Source organism: Fundulus heteroclitus, chromosome 3, assembly GCF_011125445.2.
Source record: "Fundulus heteroclitus isolate FHET01 chromosome 3, MU-UCD_Fhet_4.1, whole genome shotgun sequence".
NCBI classification, from domain to species: Eukaryota; Metazoa; Chordata; class Actinopteri; order Cyprinodontiformes; family Fundulidae; genus Fundulus; species Fundulus heteroclitus.
Genome location: NC_046363.1, coordinates 20,876,084 through 20,900,298, shown reverse-complemented (window position 1 = coordinate 20,900,298; position 24,215 = coordinate 20,876,084). Strand labels below are relative to the sequence as shown.

Sequence of the window (24,215 nt, the reverse complement as noted above, 5' to 3'; positions counted from 1 at the left end):
CGAATAAAAGGTAAATAAATATGCAGATTTCTCAAATACTTTTGGGTCACTGTCAGCAGCCGTTTGAGAAAGGGAACTTTTTGCTGAGGCCTCCTTAGAATAATTAATGTCTCATCAACAGTGAGAAGAGTACACTTAAGTCCCTTGATTATTATTGTAATAAATAAAAAACTGGTCACAATTTTGGGACGGATTTTAACTTTTGATCAAAATTGACTTAGTTATGGATGGGTTTCAGCAAAACAATGTTTGTAAAAGTTCTCTTTTAGTTTATTACATCTGTGAAACTTAAATTAAATGCATGCATATTTGATAAAGATGCTGACCCCCACACCCTCCACCCCACCCCAATGTGCTCAAACAGCATGTGGAGGAACATGTTTGCATGATCAGGTGTATTTTGACAGGTGTGGAAGAGCTGGTAAGTGGTAAAGTTATGCCTAAAGGCCAGGTCACCGTCAGCAGCATGATGGTGGTCCAAAGTGCAGAAAGGTGTAACGTCGGAGCTCTTCCTACAGGCTGCCATCAACTAGAGATGGACCACCCACTCTGGAGTTCATGGCTTCTGGTTTTCAGTAGAGGTTGTCGGTAGCAATTTTCTTCAGGAAATGTCACTAAAACATAAAAATATATTACCTGCATCATATCAGCAATATTTGTTTTTGGAGGTAGATTATTGCATTAGACATTTATTTTTAAAATCACATTTGTTTAAGTCATTAGTTAAACAGTGGAGCAAAAGTTACAATATCTTAGTTTTGTTTTTTGTTTTTTTTTTGTAAACATCTTATTTATTTATTTATTTATTTATTTATTTATTTATTTATTTCGTCCAAGAGGGATTTGACTTCATGATGACACATATTTTCGGAGTCATCTTGTGCATTAATTCCAGTTCTGTACATATGTTTGCAAAGAAATTAAGCAACAAAATGACATATTTTGTAGAGTTGCAGGACCCAAGAACAGACAGGAGACAGGCAGAATGATGAGGTAGTGTTTTATTTGTTTAAAAAATAAGAAAGATGTCTGTCAGAACCGGCTGGTACCACAATAGCATCTCAACAATGAACAATCCTATTAGAACATATGGAGAGGAGTTTTTCCGTTTAAATGTTCTTTAATTCTCTTGTGGCAAGCTGAGTCGCTTTTTTTCTCTTTTAGAATATTAGGCATATAAAACAGAACAAAACTGAAAAATAACAGAATAAATCAGAGCATACAAAATAAATTATTAATCTAACCCCCTCACATTATGTCTTTATCTTCATTTAAAACCAACTTGTAACACCCCCTAAATTTAGTGGTACCCCTTAAATAAAATAATTTACAAAGCCTTAAAATAAACATGTCTATCAATACATCATGATAATATCGCAGAGAAATAAAAAAAAAATTAAAATTGATTTTGTGTCTGGTGAGTTATTTCTTTTTTTTTTTTTTTTTTCCTCTGGTGAGTTATTTCTGTGTGTGTTTGTAATCTTTGTCCTGGCAATAGGCTCATTAATGACCCATTCTCAATTCCCTAGCAAAGGCCACCAGATTTTTATTTTAAAAATGCAGCTATTTCAAACAGTTTGTGATGCCATCCACTATAGAAAAAATGTCTATGGCCTTTGAAAGACAAACAGCCTCACAGCATCACAGATCCTCCCGCATCATTAACAGTGGTCATGAGTTATTTTTCCACATAATGATCCATTGTTTTATCCCTGATGGACAGGATGTGCCGTCCAGAAGTTCAATTTTCACTTCATCTGATCAAAGCACATGGGTCCTGTCAAAGTCCTCGTAGTGTTTAGAAAACTTCCCACATTCACATTGGGAAAGGCACACAACATGTAGCAAGTGTTCATCCCAACCAACCATTTGGCGTTCAGAAAAGGCCTAATCGATGGATATAATGGTTACTGCCCTTTTGGGACGTAAAAGACTTTTTTCACCTCCCTTTCCATCCTGTTTACTGTATGTGGTGGCAAGACAAACCTCGCCCAGCCTTGTTCGTCACAGTCCCTGTTAAACTGTCAATGGATTGCTTTAACTGTACAGGATTCAAGTAGCCAATTATAGGTTGAATTTTTATGCTTCTGCACTAAACATTGAACTTATTTATCATGGTTGTCAATAGAAGCAATAAGAGGGTTCTGTATATCATATAGAACATATAAAGAGGACATGCTTTGTACCTGCTTTGTTATGCTACAGATAAAGAATATAGTTGTATAATTAGAGCATTGATGGAGAAAATGCAGCACTTCTTAGTATGCAAAAAGAGGTATAATGATCTCAGCTGCAGTTTCTGGCCTCCTGTTAACACTTGAGAGCGTCCATACACTCCTCGTTTGCTCTAAAGCCTTGATATAGTTTTCTTCATGTGGTTTACAAAACGTGGGATAGTGGGTGGCCACTGGGTTAGAGATGCAATACCTGCACAAAGGATTCCTAACATCCTGTGGATAGTCGGTTGCTTGCATAACTCACGCACAGTTTCATCTCATTACCTCCAACAAACAGCCAATTCATATAGCTGGGGGGTTTCCGTATCCCAGAGTCAGCGTTGGATACTTACAGTGTTGGGCTTTGTATTCCAGCTGAATCATGGATTTACAGTGCGTTGACGCCGAAATAAGTTAAGACACTTGAAGGAAGACTAGCAGCTTTGCAATGTTGTTGTTTTTTTCCATCTTGGTGTAATAACTAGTGGTAAATTGTAGCACTGATTGTACTGTTATTACTAATGTGATGGTTTTGTCCGGAAAAAAAAAAAACCACATTAATATAGGAGAAAATGGTTTGTAAAGAAAAAGAAACAGACACATTTACAGTAAGAATTAGAGTAAAAATGTCACTCTGTATGTCCAAAATAAATATTTTTATGGTGGTCAGGCAAGAGGGACCAGTAGGCGCGGTAGAGGTGTGTGTTTGCAATAGGGGCCTGTGGGAGGTGTTGGTAGGGCCAGACCTTATCGCTCACCTCCTTTATATTGGGGGTCCATTTTCAACTCTTTCCTCTCAGATCAGACCCAGTCAGCAAGAGTTGCTTTTACTCTGATGGAGGGAAAGACATAAAGCAAACAACTCATTAATCAGTCAGGTAGGTCTTCATTTCTGTATTTCAAAGAGATAACAAGAATCATTTCAAATAATAATATATAACATTTGTTCCAAAGGCAGTGATCACATTGTGTGTTGACGTATCTATGGAGAATTTATTTTTTTGTTTGGTGCAAATTTCTTAAATGTAATGCTTCTGATAATGAAATAACAACAAAAAATGTTGCAACAGGTAAAGCTTTGGGTTATTATGTTGCAGATAATGAAGGTACATATATTGCCTTAATGATTCTCCACTTTGACTCTTTATTAATTTGTAATGGTGACTGGACATTTGTATGTGTTTTTTGAGTTTTGGAATTAGTGGTTTGTGCAGCTTTCTGTACCCTGAAAGGTATACAGTGTCTCACAGACCTGTACAGTGATCCTTTGTTACTGCTCTGCGTAGCCTCACTCGTTAACTCTGTAGAGTTTCCACTGAAGCCTTGCTCCTTCTTGCTTATTTAGAAACTTAGGCAAGCTGTTCAGTTGCAACTGTTTGTTTTTTCAGGCTTGTGCTTGTGATGTCTATGTAAGAAACCTTTGTTGGAATTATGGAAACGCACATGGTCATTCCATATAAAATGCACAATGTATTTGTTTGAAGGACTTTTTATGAAAAATGTCAGAGCATCATAGATATTACCCTCTGTAATATTAACATAAAATTCATAGACCGGCATTTAAGCTGAAACATGCCCAAAGACATATTCTATTATGCCGATTCAATTTTGTCTATCATGCAGCCTGTTAAAAAAAAGGTAAAGACATACAAAGAAGATGTGTGTACTAGTTTCTCAAACAGCTTCAGAAATGTGGTGCAGCATTTCTTGGCAAATTACCACCCTATATCACCCTACTCATGCAAGTGTACCTTCTGAAAAGCCACTCTATCTGAATAGTGTGAAATGGAACTCTGTGAAAAGGTGGCGGGCAACTACTAAAAGGGCCCCTTATGCTCAGAAACAGCCTGCTAACAACTGAAACACATAAAAATGAATAAATCAGTAGTAATAATAATGATTTTCCTTTTTTCTCTAGGAAAGACCTTCCCAAGTCACCTCCGTCTCCTTAGTTAGTACAGAAGAAGGAGATTAAACTTTTCCATCTACACAACTAACTTCTAAGTCTTCTAAAAGTTGTTAAATTTTAATGCAAAACAAACCTTCTAATATGCTGTTTACCTTAGGAGTTATTTTCCTTCTAACCCCATTTCCCTCTTTTCAAACGACGATAAATGAGAAAAGAGATGCAGCAGGAAGCAATGTGACCAAAGCCAATGCTGTTTTCACCCTCTCAAAACCAAAAACCACTGCTGCCTCTTCCAAACAGAGTGTGCACCCCACCCTAAAGCCAAACACAGTCACTGTGACAATTTTACCCACAGCAGCCTCCAACCAAAAATCTACAACAACCAACCCTGCAACAACTGCCAAAAGCAAGCTTAGTGTTGCAGTAATTCAAACCACTCCACCACCAGCAGCAAAGGTTCCTAAAGCCACTGGCACCAAAACTAACAGAGACAGACATAAAGTAAGCCACACTGTTTCAGCTAAGCAGCTGTCACTTAGTGAAAAAATAGCTAGCAAAGACAAACCTGGACCTGCTGGAGCTCCCAAGGACCAGTCAACAGTCACCAAGCTTTCCTTGGGCAGTACTTTGAAAATCACCAAAAACAAACACTTGGAGAATCAAACTACATCAGAAAAATTTCCTTCATCCAGTGAGCAGAAAAATGCCAAAGACAAGCCTAATCAGAGTGCTCAATATATACCTTCCCGTGGAAGTAAAACCACCAAGGACAAGGATACACCCTCTGGTAACCAGACCGTTCTTGATATTCACCTCACAAACCGTGATGAGAAGTCCAAAGCCAAGTCTACTCCAAATGTTCCATCTCTAGCTGCCAGTGTTAGTAAAACTACCCAGGACAAGACTACAGCCCCTGATAACCAGACAATTGCTGACATGCATCCCCACAAGAGTAATGAGAAGTCCAAAGCCAAGTCTACTCCAAATGTTCCATCTTTAGCTACCAGTGTTAGTAAAACTACCCAGGACAAGACTACAGCCCCTGGTAACCAGACAATTGCTGACATGCATCCCCACAAGAATGATGAGAAGTCCAAAGCCAAGTCTACTCCAAATGTTCCATCTTTAGTTGCTGGTGTTAGTAAAACTACCCAGGACAAGACTACAGCCCCTGGTAAGCAGACAATTGCTGACATGCATCCCCACAAGAGTAATGAGAAGTCCAAAGCCAAGTCTACTCCAAATGTTCCATCTTTAGTTTCCGGTGTTAGTAAAACTACCCAGGACAAGACTACAGCCCCTGGTAACCAGACAATCGCTGACATGCATCCCCACAAGAGTAATGAGAAGTCCAAAGACAAATCTTCTCCAAACAAAGTTACAGTGTCAACTAATCAGACCGTTCCTGATACTTCCCTTCTTAGTAGTGATGAAAAATCTAAAGACAAGTCTGCTCCAACTACTCTGTCTTTACCTGTCAGTGGCACTAAAACTACCAAAGAAAAACATAAAGCGTCTGATAATCAAACAGTTGTTGATACCCACCTTCACATCAATGATGAGACGAGGAAAGATAAGCCTGGTCCAAAGAAAGGTCAAAGTGAAAGAGCTGGTGGTTCCGTGACAGATAAAGAAACGGGCACCACTGCTATTACTCATACTCCTTTAATCCGTGGCCCCTGCAAAGACAATGTTACTCCTTCTCAGCCTATTAAAGTGGTCATCAGCAATGATGGTGAGTCAAGCCACACAAAGGAGCAGGAGCTGACATTGAAGCCCGGTGCTCCACTGGTGATGACACATAAGATCAAGCTGCTACCTGGTGGGTGTACCGGGGGATGTGAAGCTGAGATGGCTGCTCTGAAAGAACGACTGACGCAACTGGAAAGAGAGATGTCATCTCTAAAGGATAAATGTAGCTATACCTTACCAGTATATTATGTCTAACATCACTCATTACAGATTGGATTTAATACTTGTGCTTCTTCTCTTGCTACCTAGGTCCATGTTCTGCAAATTGCCCAAATGACTGTAGTGGCAATGGGAAATGTGTAAAGGGGAAATGTATTTGCCATAAAGGATTTGTGGATCTTGACTGTAGCAAGTGTGCAAAAGAAGCAGAGTGTTTTAAAGGTAAGTGCAAGTTTGTTATGTTACAAAAGTATGTTTTATTTTACCTCTGACTGACTCTTGAATTTTACTGTTTAGAAAATGACAAGAAAAAGGGTTCTGAAGAGACCGACACTGCACCAAAAGTAAAATCAAATACCACCGAGGGATTTGTGAATCTAAAAGAAGACTCTCTACACAAGAAGTCTTCTGTGGAATTTCCCCCCAAAATTGGTCTCCCAACGACTGGCCATTTTCCTTCAAACAATGACAAAACAAAATTAGAGGAGGCCCGCAGAGGAAGACCAGAGATCACTAAGGTTTCTTCACCAATTGATCCAAATGTCAGAAAGGAAGGAACTACTGGTAAACCATCTTTTAAAGCTCCCCATTTAAAAGATGATCCTCGATCAAATGTAACAATAAGTAATGAGAAGAAAACCAACAGCACACGTACAAGCAGGAATGATAAAAAGAAGTCTGTGGAGCAGTCGACACCAACGAACAAGATAAAACCTGAAAAGAAAAATGAGTCCTCCAATGACAACAGAAAAACTTCAACAATTCTATCTCCCAAGGAAAACACCAAAGTTCTTGAGAACAAAACGGCAATTGATAACTCTGGGATGAGCGCCAGAGGACCTGGAGGTTTAGGGTCCCTGAAGGCTGTGAATATATCCTCCTCTAGCTTCACCATCACATGGTTAGCTCCACAACATATGTTCAAGAATTTCACTGTGATCCGAAGGGAGCCCCATACAGACAGTGACAAGGATGACAATGGGGGACTTGGAGAGGAAACTGTTGAAATAGATTTGGTGTCTGGCACTAGGAACTTGACTGAAGTCCAAAGTGAGAGCACCAACTCATCTGTCTCTTCTGGTAAAAGACTTGAATCAAGAAGTAAATCTGAAACCAAGAGGATCTCAAAAGTAGTGCCTGGCAGTGCACGATCCTTTCAATTTAGTAATCTCAAGGCAAACAAGCGTTATGTCGTGCATGTATATGGCACTACGGCAGAGAAAAGATCCAAGATTCACAGAGTTACAGCAATCACAGGTTAATATTGAAGAAATTAATTTAAAAAATCTTTCAAGACTCAAAAGAGCTTTACCTGATGTGAACGATGAAATACTAACTGATGAATAAAACAACTACTTATTTCTCTTTCCAGGTCCTGAGCCACCCACGGAACTGGTTTTCAGTAATGTAACAGAGTCCTCTTTGGCTGTTTCCTGGACCAGACCAAACACCAGATTTACAGGTTTCAGAGTAACATACATCAACATTGCAACAGGTTAGTCAAACTAACTTTATTATTGGTTAAATATACTGATATAAACACAAGAACAAGTCTGTTAAATATGGACAAAACACTCCAATATTGGCCATATTGTTAGAAAGAGAGGTACATGTAATATGATGATTGTGTTCATACCATCAGGGAAGAGCCAGTTTGTGACTGTGGACCCTCAGCAGTCAAATGTTGTTCTGTCCACCCTGTCTGCTGGGTCATCCTACATCATCAGTGTTACCACAACCAAAGGAACTGCTCACAGTGATGAGCTCACTTCAGTTATCACTACAGGTATTGTCAGAGAAGCTCAGCCATTTTCATTCATGACTTGGCATACAAGAAGGGCAATTAATAGGCTGCTGATGATTTCTTGATTGTAGTACCTGCCCCTCCAACACATCTTCAAGTCATCAACGTAACAGATAGCAAAGCCATGCTGCGATGGACACCCAGCCTGGGGAAGGTAGACCGTTTCATCGTCAGCTATGAGTCCTCCAAAAGTGAGTTTGGAATCGGCAATATTAACAAAAATAACAATGCAACTGATTGATCTAAGCTTTTTTATTACGTTTGTTGGCTTTTTTAATCCAGCTCCCAATGTGACAGTAACAGTGATGCTGTCAGGAAACTCAGTGCAGTACCAGCTGAAAGGCCTACAGAGAGGTACTTTGTATAAGGTCAAAGTGCGATCCCAGAAGAACAGCCTCCAGAGTATGGGAATCTCCACTACATTTACTACGGCAAACGGTGAGCAGAATGGGAATGACTGAAGGATTCTGATTACACTTTTACCTTAGTAAACTTAAACTTCTCCTGTTCCCCAGTGGTTAAGGCCAGCGAGGTAGGTGCTCGCTCCGCAGTGATTGCTTGGAGAACGCCTGTTATTTATCACAGCTACAGAGTGATCTATCAGGCAGCAAAAGAGGAGGCAAAGGTGGGTGACTATCCTCTTTTAGTTGGACCAGATAGTCAAAATAGAGGTCCTGCAGTTTTAGAAGTCCAACATAATTCAATGAGCATTTCTGTGTTAGGAAGTAATCCTGGAGCCAGCCATCACAGAGTATAAACTGACTGGCCTGATGCCTTCATCATCCTATTTTGTGGTGGTACAAGGAGAGAAAAATGGAAAGTATACCTCACTTGTCACCTCACAATTCTTCACCGGTAAGCATATTTTATTTAATTTTTTTGAACGATTTGAGTTGGATTAGTTAAAGTGAAATTTTCACGATACTCTTGGAAACATTTTGTCTTTGTCTTCTAGGAAAATTGCGTTTCCCTTTCCCTACTGAATGCTCACAGGAATTGTTGAATGGTGCTCTGGAGTCAGGAGAAGTAAATATCTACCCTCAAGGAAAAGAGGGGCGAGCAGTGAGAGTCTACTGTGATATGGAGACAGATGGAGGCGGATGGACGGTAGAGTAAACTGCTACTATGACTTATACTACAATTACCAAGCCAGTTGGTACAACAGAATGAAAAAAATTGTTTGTGCGTTGTGTAGGTTTTCCAGAGAAGGATGAATGGAAAAACAGATTTCTACAGAACCTGGAGTGAATACAAAGCTGGCTTTGGAAACCTGAGTGAAGAATTCTGGCTGGGTATTGCTGAAGATTATAGTTTGAAGTATCGTCCAAATCAAAATGGTGTTCACCCATCTGACTTAATTACGATTCTCTTTTTTGTGGCCAGGAAATGAACTCCTGCACAACCTGACCAATATCGGCGCTGTGAGTTTGAGAGTGGATTTGAGATCTGGAAATGACACGGCTTACGCTCGCTACACCAACTTCTCTGTCGCCTCAGAAGAGAGGAACTATACTCTTACTGTATCTGGATACACAGGAACTGCAGGTGCATTTTCAAAAGAAAACAAAATTCTTTGCAAACAAATCTCGGGAATAAAATTAGAAAACTAATCAGTTTTTGCTTCTTTAAAATACTTTACAACTATCGAAACTTACACTAAACACTCTAAAGCTAAAGACTTTAAAATGTTAACAACAGGCTACCATGCTAATGCTAGAAAAGGATCAAAGTTTTCAGATAATTTTGTGTTTTTCCTTCTTTGCTGTTGAATATTTTGTTGAAGATTTAGAAATAATTTAGAAAAATAAAAATTGTCACAGTGTCTCCAATATCCCAAAAAAGGAGATGGTATATGTGGTCAGGATGAGGGAAAGTTACACGTTGAAACATGAAGTGACCAGGGCGACACTGGCTGTTTCTCCATGGATCGGTCTTTTGCAGTGGAGGATTTCTCACCATCCTCGTCACCAGAGGTTGAGGAAGGCTTTGTGGAACCCAGGGGGCTTGAGCCTTATCAGTTTCAGCTGCTGGCACAAGGCGCCGACTCAGCAATACCCGGAGCCGTCTTTGCCAAAGCAGTAGAGGACAGAATGGGTGCATTTTCTCAGTGGTGAAGTGATGTTAGCTGCATGATTGCTGACATGGGCTGATGTTCAAAGCGGTAACAAACGCTAAACACTGTTAATCAATGCTCCCAGTGCTCACTAGTCCAACTCATGAGTTTGAGTCGCGACGACAGGGGTGTCGGCCTGACTTACATGCTTTTATATTCAAACTGAGGCTACAATGATGAAAGCATGTACTGTTTGAACCAATAAGAAAAATTCAACTGCAATAGCCACATTTCAACCCTAAGAGGGCAGCACTACAATGGTTTTAAGACAAATATTGTGGAACTAAACAAGTTCACATATAATTATTAAGGTAGCACCCTTAGGTCCAGTTTATACTGTTTGTCTGCAAAAAAAGTTGATATTTGAGTGAGTTACACTTTACGTTTCATGTCAGTGTCTAGTATCCTTGTAAGGTGTTATAATTTTGATAAGCTTTTATCTTAATAAAATGAGCAGCTTTTGGGCTAATTATGTCAAGAAATAATAATCTTTTGAATTTTTATCCCAGCTAAAGCTGTGTTATATCCCTAGCTAATCGCCGGCCCATCTCTTTATTGCTCAAGGGTGCCCCATGAGCAATAAAGAGATCAGCCAACGAGAACGCATTAGTAAAAACTGTCACATTGGATGACAGGCAAGAAAATATGAAGTTATTTAAAATATCTAAATTTATGTAGGATTTAGGTTTTCCAAATGATAATATTTTTGTAATGTTATCATTACAAAAATGAGATGATAAATGGATGATAATGTTTTTTTTTTTTTTTTTAATTTTTCCAATTACACATCCAACAGATCGTAATTTAGATATGTTTCTCTGTCAGGTGACTCAATGAGGTACCATAATGGGCGTCCATTCTCAACCCGGGACAAGGAACCAGACCCTATGGGGATCCACTGTGCCAAGGCTTATGTTGGGGGCTGGTGGTACAAAAACTGCTATAAAGTCAACCTCAATGGCCTTTACGGCATGAACAGAGACAATCAGGTACTGCATTTTTTCAAAACTTTTCAAATCCTCTGGGACTTCACATGGACCACGTCAATGATTTCCTTTGTTTTTCTGCTGCAGGGAATAGTCTGGATAGACTGGAAAGGCAAAGACTCCTCTATTCCCTTCTCTGAGATGAAGTTCAGACCCTCCCGTTTCTCCCCAGCAACTCATGGCTAAGGATACTTCAAGCTCCAAGACTTGTATATATCTGCACCTGCATGTCTTTCCTCCAAACTAAGCTCCATGTAGGGAATTCTTAAGATACTTCTGGAGCTCTCAGTGTATTTGGTTCAGTGTGAAAGTTTTTTTTTTTCTGAGCTGTTCTTATGGAAAATAAAACAACAAAGTGGATGAATGATTCACTGTATCTTTTGTATGCAGATCAAACCTTTTGCTCAGATGAGCATTTATTAGAGTTGAATCTCTTTAACTCTAACAAATGTATGTGCACCACACACAATAATCCCACTACTATTGTATTATTATGCACTGTCGATTGGAATAAATGTTGCTAAAGTGGGTCTCAGGTGTTGTTTCTTTGCATTTTTTCAAACTATAACTACATTGCAGAAAAAGTGTTTAGCACGAAGATAAACACTACCATGACTGGCTGACATGTAAACAGAGGAGTATTTTTTTACCCTTCAACACGTCCTGACTAAGTTTATCAGGCTGTATCTTGTTACATGTGCTGGATAAACTCATTAGATATGTTGACCCAAAAACAATATTTAGCTATCCTCAGTTTGAGTGCAAACTCTGACAGCTTATTAAACTGATAAGTATAAAGGACTAGAGGAGTGTACTGACGTGCTTTTGGATGTGGGGGATGAGTGAGAGGAGACAGAATGGCAGTAGAGATATCAATGGTCAGTGTGGGAGCACTATTGTTGCTTCTATTGCTGCTTTTGGTGCTGATTTACCATCAGAGAGACATCCATTCACAAGGAAAGGATGAAAAAAGTACATCTGCAGGTAAATCTCTATTTGATGTGTTCACTTTTTCCCACATATTATATGTTTGTGTTGGTCAAAGGTTTCAGCCTCAAATTTCTTCTTTTCTAAATGTTTGAAGGAGTTAAATCTGGACTCCTGCAGCATCTACACAAGTTTTTTCACAGTTCTTCACAACCGTCCCTCCCTGGGCCCCCCAGTCGCATCCTCATTGGCAACATGATGGAGCTGACGCACGATCACTTACCGATTCACCTGACCAATCTGGCACAACGCTACGGAAGCATTTACCGCCTCAAATGTGGAAAAACAAGTAACCATCCACACGGGATTTACTCAGTCTTAATTTATGTGATCGACATGCACTTTTCCCCAAACCGTTGATGTCTACTCTGTTTTATAAGCCATGGTGGTGCTGAACAGCTGTGAAGTCATCAGAGAAGCGTTGGTGAAGAAATGGTCGGATTTTGCAGGGCGACCGATTTCCTACACAGGTTCGACAAGATTTTAGTTTTCTGTAATGCCTTGATCAAAATACAGTATCTCTATAAATTAGACTGTTTTTTAAGTTCATTTATGTCAGCAATTCAGCTCCAAAAGTGAAACTAATATATTGTATAAGTGTTTTTATGTTAGGTTTGATGATCATGACTTACAAATTATAAAGAAAAAAAAAAGAAGTGAAGGAACATTTGACTACTACATAAGAGCAATAAAAAATTATTTTAATAAAGAAATATTGACTGAAAATATGTGTAAAGTGTACATACTCAACACATAGCAGCCCCCAGGCCGTCTGCATTGTTGGCTTTGTTTCTCTCATCTTCCTCTTGAAAAAGACTTATTAATACTTCATAGATTCTCTTTGGGGTTTAGGTCAGGCCAGTTTGCTGACAGGTGTTATTGGTAGTGTTGACAGGTGTTACGTCCTGCTGGAACATGAGCATCACTATGTCAGCAGAAGGAAGTATGAAATGTCTTAGTGTTTGCTGATAGATGGCAGAGTTGAATTTGTTAACACACCATGGGAGAAGGCCAGCAAATGACTCGTCTTTGTTATCGACTGAGTAAATGTCCCTCTGGACCTCCAGCAGACTTGGACAGGACTCTCTGCCTCTTCATTCCTCCATGAGACAGGAAAACCGTGAATTCTAATGAAAATTTGAAAAGTGAAATAGAAAATTTACTTTCATCTGAGAAGATAAGGTCTAAGCCTTTTTCTTCTAAGCCCAAGTGTGATGCATTTTAAGTTGTCCTGGGTTTGGAAGTGCTCTAACTCAGTGCAACAGTTATAGCCCATGTTTGTCATCCATCTATTTGTGGTTGACCTTAAAGAATTGACTCTATCCACGCCTTGGAAATCTCCAAACTCTTGAAGGTGATTGTGGACCTTGGGAGGAGGAAGACTGATCTGCTTAAATGGGGATTGTGTGGAGAGGGTGCTCAGCTTCAAGTTCCTTGGTGTGCACAGGAGTTATGGAGTTCATCCTGCAATTGGCAGGTTGCTGGTGCGATCCCCCGCTCCAACCGTATCAGTCGTTGTGTCCTTGGGCAAGACACTTCACCCAAATTGCCTGCTGGCGCCGATGTACGGCAGCCTCGCTTCTATCAGTCTGCCCCCAGGTCCTCAAGGACCTCTACAGCTACGGCTGCCTCAGGAAGGCACGCATCTAGCTGAGGGACAGCACACACCCAGGACACCAGCTGTTTCAGCTGCCGCCCTCTGGCAGACATTTCAGGGCACTTAAAACGTGGACTAACAGAGTGAAGGACAGTTTTTACAACAGGGCCATAGCCTTGTTAAATCCAAATGTCTGGCACAGCAGTGTGTTTCTTTAGTCAAGGGGCCAAGTGCAATAATGATTTGTGCAATTATTCTCACATTTATAATATGCCATATGTCTCCATTTATTCTCGCTTGTCATGCACTGATTTGGATATAGTGTGGTGTTTTTAATTATTTATTATTTATCCAACATATTTCCACCAGGGGGGGAACTGTGAACCAAATTGGTTGCACTAGTTTACACTGTTGGACTGTGCAGCAACAATAAAGACTCTTAATCGTAATAGGTTTTGCTTCCCAATCCTCTCAAGGCTGTGGTGTTTTTTTTTTTTTTTTTTTTTGTTTCTATTAAATGTTTTTCCTACCACTAAACCTTCCAAATATATGTTTGGATATGGCGCTCCAAATAGCCCTCTTTTTTTATTTATTAACTTTTTGTTGCATACTATCATTTATTTGTTAACCTTTTGTGGGGAAAATTTTGGTTTTTCCATCAGCTGTAAACCGTAATCATCAAGATTATTATTTTTTTTTGTAAATTAATGCTCTCTGTAATGAATTGACTATCTGAGTTTCACTTATCAATCTTAGTTGCTGCATATCCTGACAATGGCTCTACGTTTGAAACAGGCGATATTGTATCTGGAGGAGGGCGTAACATCTCTCTGGGAGATTACACAGAAGAATGGAGGGCACACCGGCGTCTCGTTCACAGTGCCTTGCAGCGCTGCTGCCAGAAGTCTTTGCATGGGCTGATAGAGAGACAGGCCCTGCATCTGAGAAAGGTACAGAGAGCAAGGACAATTCCTGCGAGACCAAACAAAATCCTGGGGTATTTCCAATGTCATCACACAATCTGATGAAGCTTAGTTTGTTTATCTCTCAGGTTCTGATGGACTACCAAGAGAGAGCTGTTGACCTCTCAGAAGACTTTACTGTGGCAGCCAGTAACGTCATCACCACTTTGGCTTTTGGGAAAGAAGTAGGTCTCCTTTCTCCAGCCGTTTATTTTGAACTCTTGAATACTGAAGACAGTTTGTAAAATGTGCCTCAACGAGCAGCTGTGATTGTGCCAGACCAGAAACCGGTTGCTTGTTTGTGTTGGGGAGAGGACAAAGTCGCTGTTTAGATTGCTGTTTTTAGAAGCACGGGTTGCGTAAATGTGATCCCGTAGTGCATTTTAGCTTAGAACACGGTGTGCATCATCTTTTTTTTTTTTTTCTCCAGTATGATAAGACCTCACCAGAGCTGCAGGAGTTGCACAGTTGTCTAAATGAGATTGTTGCCCTGTGGGGCTCCTCGTGGATTTCAGCCCTGGATTCCTTTCCACTGCTGAGAGTCAGTAAATATTTTAAATCATGGCTGACAGTCACCTGTCTATTAAAGGGAACATTTCATTTATGTTTTCATGTTATTTCCTCCTTTAAAGAAATTACCGAATCCTGTGTTTGCTCGTCTTCTCAAAGAGGTGGCCAGGAGGGATGCAATCATAAAACAGCACCTGAATGAATACAAGGTTGGTGAGTTTTTAAAAAAACAAAAAACAACCCTGTTTGTGACTGACACCTTCTCACCGGCTCATACTCCCATTTAAGACCTACAGATAGCCATTGTTTTCTTCGCACCATGTATTAAACCCTGGCACAGTTTATTTCTATTTATAGTTCAGAAATGTGAAAAGAGATAGTAAAAGCAATCCTAAAATCTCACATACATATTTTTGAAAAGGACTGCATATTTATACTTACCTGACTCCGCCAGATAGATTTGCTCCGCATATCCATCTGGAAACCTTCCGTTGAAGTAACTTTGGGAAGGGGCGAAAATACTGGTTAGCTGATTGGCCTATGTTGGTGATAGACGGGCCAAATAAACCAATCAGATTCGTCGTCGCTCTGTTACGAGCGACGACGAAAACACAACCACAAGCCAAGCTACTCTTGCTGCTGCAGGTAAAGGCTCGTTAGCTCAGCAGAGAAATACTCTGTAATTCCGATAAAACTTGCTCGATAGCCACGCTAACGCTAGTTTCATCGGCTGAAGCCGCCATGTTCTTTAGACTGAACTGTCGATCTTCTCGTTGCGTCACACCTCTACCCGCCTCAAAGCCAACGCTGATTGGACGTTCGTTTGGTGAACGGCTCCAAATTTTCTTTAACGGAGAGTAGCCAGACTGATCTGCGAGTGAAACCTTGAAAGCTCGCGAGATCAGGGTGGTCTCACGAGGCTATATTTATACAGTCCTTTTCAAAAGTATCAAACCTCCCCAGAGTTTTTCACATTTTGTCCTAAATTTGAATGTTTTTTGGGAAGATTTTATGTAATAAATCAAAACAAAGAAACTGCATAGTTCAGAACCTCAGCCCCATGATTTCTTTCAGTATTGCCCGGTTTTTAGCTCCATCTATCTACCCATCAACTCTGACCAGCTTCCTGAAAGAAAAGCACCTACAAAGCATGATGCCGCCACTTCCGTCTTTCATGTTGGGGAGGGTTACTTTTTGAGTTATGTGTATTATGCACAGGATACTATTTTTGTTTTTGTTATGCAACACATTGTGGTTCACTTGCTGTTAGGTTTGCAGTTGTGCCATAGCAACTATTTCCATTTTCAAATGAAAATATCTAGTAAATGACGACTCCTTTTGTTACAGAAAAAGTGGGCCACAGTAACATCGAAACTGCAAAAGTATAAAATGGCAAAGAGACTAAATGACAACCTGCCGTCATAAAACTCTGTAGAGGTCTCATAGGTTAAATTCAGATAATAAGAAAACGTGTCTAAGTTTGTTTATGTGTTGTAGTTTTATCATATTTATCTCTCTACATGTTTTTCTTTATCTTTCTTTTTGCAGTCACAAAACAAAATAAATGAGGACGCTATAACAGGATTCCTCCTCCAAGGCCTTGACAAACAGCAGAGTACAGAAAATGGAGAGGTACATACCAGGGAATAATAAATAGGAGATATTTTAACTATTTATTAAGAAATCCTGTAAATTAAATAAATGTGTTTTTATCTGCAGCTCCTGACTGATGTTCATGTCCACATGGCGACTGTGGACCTTCTGATTGGGGGAACAGAGACCACAGCAGCCTGGCTCAACTGGACCGTGGCCTTCCTGCTGCACAGACCAGAGGCATTGGGAACTTTTTCTATTAATATTTTTTTTTAGGGCATAGAGCATTTACACATCTGGCAGATTCTATATGTGTCTCACCTCTTTTTTCCCTACGGCTCAGGTGCAGACCAGAGTATATGATGAGCTCTGCACAGCATTAGAGGGACGGTATCCCAAATACAGTGACAGACATCGACTTCCTGTGCTGTCCTCTGTTATCAGTGAGATGCTCAGACTGAGGCCGGTCGCTCCTCTGGCCGTCCCACACAGAGCAATCAGGGACAGCAGGTCAGCTCCACCGCACAAACTAAATGTGAACGGGTGTGCTTGTGATTTAGAGTCATTACGGGCTAAAGGTTTTGTCAATTTTTGTTTCAGGTAGATATTTATAAATAATTAAATTCAGTAAATACAAGTGTAACAATATGGCACCACTTTCTCAAATTGGATTTTATTTAAATACATACTTTTAATTTAAAAGCAACTTTTGAAGATGAACACATACCTGCCTTACTTGGATAAAACGTCTTTCCCATTCTAAGAAGCTGCCGTTAGAACCAGGGCTCTGTGTAGTGTCATCTTTACTGTTCTAAGAGGTCTCTGCAATGCTTTATTAATGTGGGATTTTTTGTTTGTTCCTCAACAGGTTGCATTTTTCTTAATTTTATAGTTTAATGCTTCTGCAATGACAGATTCTTTTGTTTTCAGTTTATTTGTACACATCATTAATATGACACTACTTTATTTTTAAACTCATGTGCAGCATTGCAGGTTACTTCATCCCGAAGAACACAGTCATCATTCCTAATCTTTTTGGGGCACATCATGATCCAACGGTTTGGTCCGAGCCGTACAGCTTCAAACCAGGTACAGGTCTACGTCTACAGCTAAAATGTTCTGCCTCATCGGTTTTAAAAATGTAATTGCTATTGCTTTGTTTTTTGTTTTGTTTTTTTCAGAGCGCTTTATGGAGAGAGGAGGCAGCTCCGCTCGCTTCCCGATGCCTTTTGGAGGGGGCGCTCGGCTCTGCCTGGGGGAGTCCGTCGCCAAAATTGAGCTCTTTCTGTTCACTGCGTACCTGCTGAGAGATTTCCAGTTCGTCCTCCCTCAGAGCGAAGGCTCCCCGCCTGACCTCAGGGGCGTCGCCAGTGTTGTGCTCAAGATCAAGGCCTACAAAGTCATTGCACGTCCGAGGCCTTAAACTAATCCTTGGGCAGTAGTGTGAGCGTGTTGCATGGCTGTGAAGGTTTTCTTTTTGTTGCATTTGAGTAGAAAGAAGTTTTAACAAATTCATTACGGGGATCCAACTTCTGGAAACACGTGAACAGCAAAAAAAAAATGTATAACCTCAACTTCTGTGTGGCAAAATACACACGATTCCATCTGCATCTGATTATGTACAGGCTGTATTCACTTTGCAACAATGATAGCACCACCCAGTGGACAAACACTGCACATGCGTGTTACTCACCTCTACATTGTTCCCCAAAGGTGGAAGCGAGGAGTGTGGGGTGAATCTCATATTGACAAAAAAAGGAAATCATACTTTAAGATGATATTTAATGTTTTTCCAGATTTTGTTGCCAAAAGGTTGAATTAAAAAGTAGGAACATTCATAGAAACATAGGGAAACTGATCCGTACTGACTATTAATCTGACCAAATACACACAAAATTTAAACTACTAAGAAAGTTTATAATTTTTGTACAGTTTCCTGTTAGGAATCTTCCTAAGTATTTCATCACAAAGTCCCTGTGTTAACTTGTAGTCATTTTTCCTCTTAAACATCAGTCAATAAATGAAATTCTGAGATGTTTGACAAGGAAACACATGTTCTCCTGTTTGAAAAGGAATATATAAGTTCAGAGACAGACTGAATCTTCTTATTTCCTAATTTAAATGACAGACATTTTTTAACAATTTGATTGGGAAATAAATCAGTTTTAGTTTCCTCTGATTATGGGGCTCCAAAAATAATCTGAAGATGTATTATGAGCAACTGTTTTATTCAGAGTATTTCTAAATATTTCTAAAGAATATCAGAATAAACATTTTGAAAAAGAATCAGCTCACTGATGTTGTTTGGACTTTAATTTCATCTCTGTCATGGGCATCAGAAACAATTCATCAGTTAATTATAACACTTGATTACAGCTGAATTAAACCGTTTTGTGTGTAGCATTTGTTTGATCCTATAGCAACCTAAGAACACAGTTAATGTTGTATTTGTCCATGCAAATGGATATTTTGCAAACACATGATTTCCTTTAATTACTGTCATATCAGATAAATGTAAAAGAAATTGACACTGATAATAATCATAGTCTAGAAGATTGCTAATATATAAAAAATAATAAGTGAACTTACATTTCATGATGAAAAGCTACTCATGTTTGAGGGTTAAATCTTTCTTTATATTGAAGACATTTTGAAGCAGCACCTAAAAAAGAAGATTCAATAAATAAAACTGAATTATGATCAATTTAATTCTGATAAATATGTTTCGTTTCTGAAAGATCTTTTATCAACACTAAATTTCACACGATTGAGTAAAATCGTCATCTAAACGCCACAGTTTTCTGTCTTTTGTATGATCAGTAATTTATCATATCCTGACTTGTAACTGGTAAAAGGTTTAGATCTGAAAACTCAAATCTTTGTTTCTCAAAACTGATCATAAAGTAACTGACAAGCCATCACAGAACATAGAAATGCAAAATAACCCACAAGTGAATAAATAAATAAAAAAAAACTCTAATTGATATGTTACCTGAAAATGGCCAAACAAACATATTTACTGTGAGCAAAGACTCATCCTTAGTAATCAGCAAACTGAGTCCTGTGCATGCTGGAGACTACCAGTGTATGGGCTCCTCGGATGAGCAAAGAGTGTTTGTCAAATTCAGGCTGCACACCGTCGATGGTAAGTGAGAAAGCTACAAAAGAAACTAGGAAACTGCTGAAGCAATAAAAAGTTTCTTCAGACACTTGTTTTTGTCTTACATCACAGCGTGGCCCACCAAAAGGAAATCTCTTTTTGACCTGTGAACTGTTGCATAGATACGAGCCAATTCATTTGAACTTCAGCATAGCTCAAAGGTTTAGAGCATGGGTCTTAATGTAAAATTGCTTTTGAAAACACAGTACATAGACCCGTTACAATACATAAGTACACAACCTGCACTTTACTTTGCTGGTTTACATTGACACGTTCCTTTACATCAGCCCATTAAACATACACCTTATATAGCCACTATCATCTCTGAATATCTAAATGCACATTTCTGTAAACGAAGCCTCGATCATCATTGTTTGATAAGCTCTGCACTACTTCATTATCTTTATCTGTGACTTTCCTGAACGCTAAAAAAAAGTAACCCTTGTTCATTGCATGTTTGTTCGTCAGTTTCATTATGTGTATCGATCAAGGCAGATGACCGTTCACACTGAGCCCGGTTCTGCTGGAGGTTTTTCCTTTCCATTAAAGGGGAGTTTTTCTTTCCACTGCTGCTTCATGCTTGCTCAGTATGAGGGATTGCTGCAAAGCCATGGACAATGCAGACGACTGTCCCTGTGTCTTTACGCTTCTTCAGGAGGAGTGAATGGTGCTTGTCGGGACTTTGATGCAATCTGCTGGGTTTCCTTAGATAGGAAAGTTTTTGACCAATCCGTATAATCTGATCCAATCTGTCTAATATGATTGAATTTGGCTAGTAGAGTAGCCAAAGAGAAATTTCGCCGTAGTAACACAGTGACAAATAAAATATTCTGAATCTGATTTTGATTATAAACACATTTTTAGCATTAATGGAACCCCATTAATAAAATAAACACTAAATAAAATGTTTATTATTAAAATTATTTTTAACTCTACCAGATCTAGATTTAGAGATTTTCACTAAATAGGAATCTGGGCTTGTCTTTCCAAATATAACAATGCATTACATTACTTTTTTTTACTGATTTTAAAGCACTGAAATCAAGCGAGCGAGAAAGCGATAGCGAGAGGGGGGGGGGGGGGGGAGACGGACGGACAGCTATCATTTGAAAGAGTAAAAAGTGAAAAAAAGAATACATTTAAAAGTAAAAAAAAAAATATTATATACAAATTGCTGCTGTAGTGTCGTTTCTGCACCTTTTGTGACCCTTTGCAAAATCTCGTACAGATATGTATTTGATGGTGCGGTTCTAAATGATAATAACAATCAGTCATACTCCACAGCCATTAAACCGCACTTATAATGGCTCACCAGCTTCTTGCATGTTTATCTGCCATTTTCACATTTAATCTCCAGGTGTTTAGGGTTTGAGGGCCTCCTTGCCATCTCTCTAATCTTTCGCTCCCTCGTCAAACTTTCTGCCATGTTTCAAGCAGAGGGTCTGGGTGTGTCCCTCCAAAATATTAACATACATTCAGTCAGAAAAAAACATGTTAGATAAGATTTAAAAGTATCTTTGACCCTTAATCAGCCAGGCTTAACTTTGTTGGCTATTTACATTTTTATGAAGAATTAGATCATGTAAAGCACTTTGCATGGTCTCTGTACTGAAATGTGCAATAAAAATAAATTTGCCTTGCCTTGCCTTGCCTTGCCTAGACTAGGGGGCATTAGATTTTGGCCGCAGGTGCATTTTACTCAGATCAGAACCTTTAGAGAAGAACTAAATACTGAAGCGCTAATGTCTGGCAGCTCACGGTGGGTTGAGTTCATCATATGTTTTCTCAGGTATTTTGTGTTTGATTTTCATATCACAGAGCAGCCAATAAACTGGGCTCACACGTGTCCTAAAGAGAAAACCACAAACTGAGATCTGCAGGAAAGCATCTAAACTGACCCTAAAAAATTATTTTGTTTTACATTTGTGGCACATACTGTGATGTTCCTGGCACTGGAGCTGATCTGATTATTACTCCACACACCTGGTCACTCTCCACACTGCATGCAATTAGCCTCTACTGGTTCCACCTGTCTTCTTCTTGTAACCCACCAGGACTTCCCTCTGTTAACTCCGCTCATCGCAGCCAACCCTGCCTGTTTTTTTCCCGCAATTCTGGCTGTCTCTATTTGCCTGCCTCAGTCTGTAAATAAATCCCTTTTCAAGCATTAGCTCCGTGTCCTGCTGAATTCTGGGTTCTGTTTAATCAATCATTACACATAGGTAAGAGACGGAGGGGATAAAGTTCAAAGTAAAAGTTAGGTTTAATCAAACGTCCATAACACAGGGAAATATTACATGCTTCTACAGAGTCAAGAAACCTCCCGGCTCAGATGAAGGATTCAGTAGTGAGGCAGCCTCAGATTTGTGTTAATAAAATCTTCCTGTCATGGGGTGTCATATTGTAATTTCCTGAAAATAAATTTTAAGAAACTGTTGCACTTAGAGAACTGAGTCATATATGTGAAGCAACCATACGTCTTCTGAAATAAGGATGGATGTGCAGCTGTTGTTTGGATTGTATCTCATTTTATCTGTTTCATGGACATCAGAGGCACTTTATTCATCAGGTAACAACACTTTTATGTGATCTAATCAGCTTCCTGAAGCTGTGTTAAGTATTTGTTTACTGTGATGATTTGCTTGATCCTATAAACTTGAGAATGCACACTACTCTATTGAACTAAAGCTGAACGTGTATTCTGCTAACATGTCTTACTTAATCATACTTTTATAATGATGTTACTTTGCTGTTATTCCTATCATGAGAAATTGATATAAGAACTGGCATTTTCTCATGATGGGCCATGTTTCAGAATGAATACTGCTTTGGATCAAGGATCAAATCCCTGACCAGGAAAATCTGTTAAAAGATATTTAGTGAAGTTTTAGATTCAGTTATTTTTCTAATCCTCATCTGCGTCCTGATTTTGTCTATCACAGAGACAGGGAGACACAGAGACTCAGGCTGTATCTATTTTATCCAACTAAAGGATAAAACCTGAATAAATGTTTTATATACAAACAGATCCTGTGATGGTGTTTGCTAAACCAGGAGACAGAGTTACTTTGCCATGTGGTTTACCTTCTGGTGGATCCTGCTCTTCTATAACCTGGACACAGATGTTTATCGTATGGCATACTGACGTGGTGACAGCTGGAAAAGTGACGCCTTTAGAAGAAAACAAGTTTCGTCTGCTAGAGGATTGCTCTCTGGAGATCCTCCAAATGGAGCGTGATGATGCCACGTTGTACACTTGTAAAAGCGGAGCTCTAAAATCAAGTGTTTCCCTTTGGTTTCTTGCAGGTAAGTATGATTTTAGTTTATAAAAGTCTTAAAGTGAAAAATGGTTTAGAGAGCAATTTTTTTTTTTTCAATCAACAGTTAATCAATCCCAAACTCCAGCAGAGGAAACTATAGAACTTCACTGCTCTCTCAGTATATATGTAGGATTTGTCCCCTGTAAAAACGACACAGGCATACATATCAAATGGACAACCGAGGATGATGTTCCAATAACTGGTAAAAGATTTAGATTTGAGAACTCAGATATTTGTTTCTCAAAACTAATTATCACCAAGAAACCGACGGACCATCACAGAACGTGGAAATGCCAAGTAACCCAGAATGATGTGGTTAAAGCCACTGCCAGTTATAGGACAACAGTAAGAGGTACTAAACTGCAGTAAGAGATTAAAACTGTGCTTTAATGTGTACAAAGAGTGAACTCTGTTTTCTTCCTGTAGATGGGGTGGAGGAAGTGTTTGCTGCTGTTGGTGAGTCAGTGTCACTTCTTTGCAGAAACACTTCCTCTCTTGGACTTGGAGAAGGCATAGAGTGGGCTTTGAATAAAGAACCACTGACTGATATGTTACCAGAAAATGGCCAAATAAACATATTTACTGTGAGCGAAGACTCATCCTTAGTAATCAGCAAACTGAGTCCCGTGCATGCTGGAGACTACCAGTGTATGGGCTCCTCGGATGAGCAAAGAGTGTTTGACAAATTTAGGCTGCACACCCTCGATGGTAAGTGATAAAGACACATTAAAGGAAATTAAGAGAAAGCTGAAGCTATAAAACCTTTCTTTTGACACTTCTTTTTATCCAACAGTTACAGCCAAGACTGAGCCAGCAGGAGGAAATCTCACTCTGACCTGTGTGCTTACTTGTGCTCAGGAATGTGACGAAACCTTCAACTTAACTTGGTCTGGAAGTAACCAAGAAGGCTGGAAGGGCAGCTTATCGAATGTTAATAACACCTTGATCAATCAGCTTTTTCTCCCAGCTTGGCCCGTCAGCCCCGATGAATTAATCTGCTCTGTGTACAGAGAAGGTTCACTGATGACTTCAAAAAGTTGGTACTCTGGTAAATGTATGTATGCATAGACACAGCAGAAATAAAACATGCAGAAAACATAAAACTCCCCAAAAAATTACAAAACTTTAATCTCTTCAATTCTGGGGT

At 39.4% G+C, this 24,215-nt stretch overlaps 3 protein-coding genes across 3 annotated transcripts; all 3 read left to right on the top strand.

Moving 5' to 3' along the window:
* The first annotated feature begins 2,994 nt into the window (after positions 1-2,994).
* Positions 2,995-11,469, top strand: tnxba (tenascin XBa). Its single transcript, XM_012862673.3, has 15 exons — positions 2,995-3,094; positions 4,135-6,040; positions 6,127-6,258; positions 6,334-7,293; positions 7,409-7,531; positions 7,679-7,822; positions 7,912-8,031; positions 8,123-8,278; positions 8,356-8,465; positions 8,563-8,695; positions 8,796-8,947; positions 9,036-9,132; positions 9,224-9,385; positions 10,779-10,942; positions 11,027-11,469. Exons 2-15 carry the CDS (start codon positions 4,246-4,248, stop codon positions 11,123-11,125), a joined length of 4,347 nt encoding a protein of 1,448 aa, XP_012718127.3. The 5' UTR covers positions 2,995-3,094; positions 4,135-4,245; the 3' UTR covers positions 11,126-11,469.
* Positions 11,470-11,768: 299 nt separating this feature from the next.
* On the top strand, positions 11,769-19,220 carry LOC105926308 (steroid 21-hydroxylase). Its single transcript, XM_036132513.1, has 12 exons — positions 11,769-11,911; positions 12,024-12,215; positions 12,307-12,396; positions 14,319-14,473; positions 14,575-14,670; positions 14,916-15,026; positions 15,118-15,204; positions 16,544-16,627; positions 16,715-16,828; positions 16,932-17,098; positions 17,574-17,677; positions 17,770-19,220. The coding sequence occupies exons 1-12, from the start codon at positions 11,797-11,799 to the stop codon at positions 18,009-18,011; spliced, it is 1,557 nt and encodes a 518-aa protein (XP_035988406.1). The 5' UTR covers positions 11,769-11,796; the 3' UTR covers positions 18,012-19,220.
* Positions 19,221-22,001: 2,781 nt separating this feature from the next.
* Positions 22,002-23,987, top strand: LOC110368063. The gene is made up of 5 exons (XM_036132503.1): positions 22,002-22,317; positions 22,776-23,054; positions 23,133-23,420; positions 23,495-23,776; positions 23,927-23,987. The coding sequence occupies exons 1-5, from the start codon at positions 22,242-22,244 to the stop codon at positions 23,932-23,934; spliced, it is 933 nt and encodes a 310-aa protein (XP_035988396.1). The 5' UTR covers positions 22,002-22,241; the 3' UTR covers positions 23,935-23,987.
* Positions 23,988-24,215: the final 228 nt, after the last annotated feature.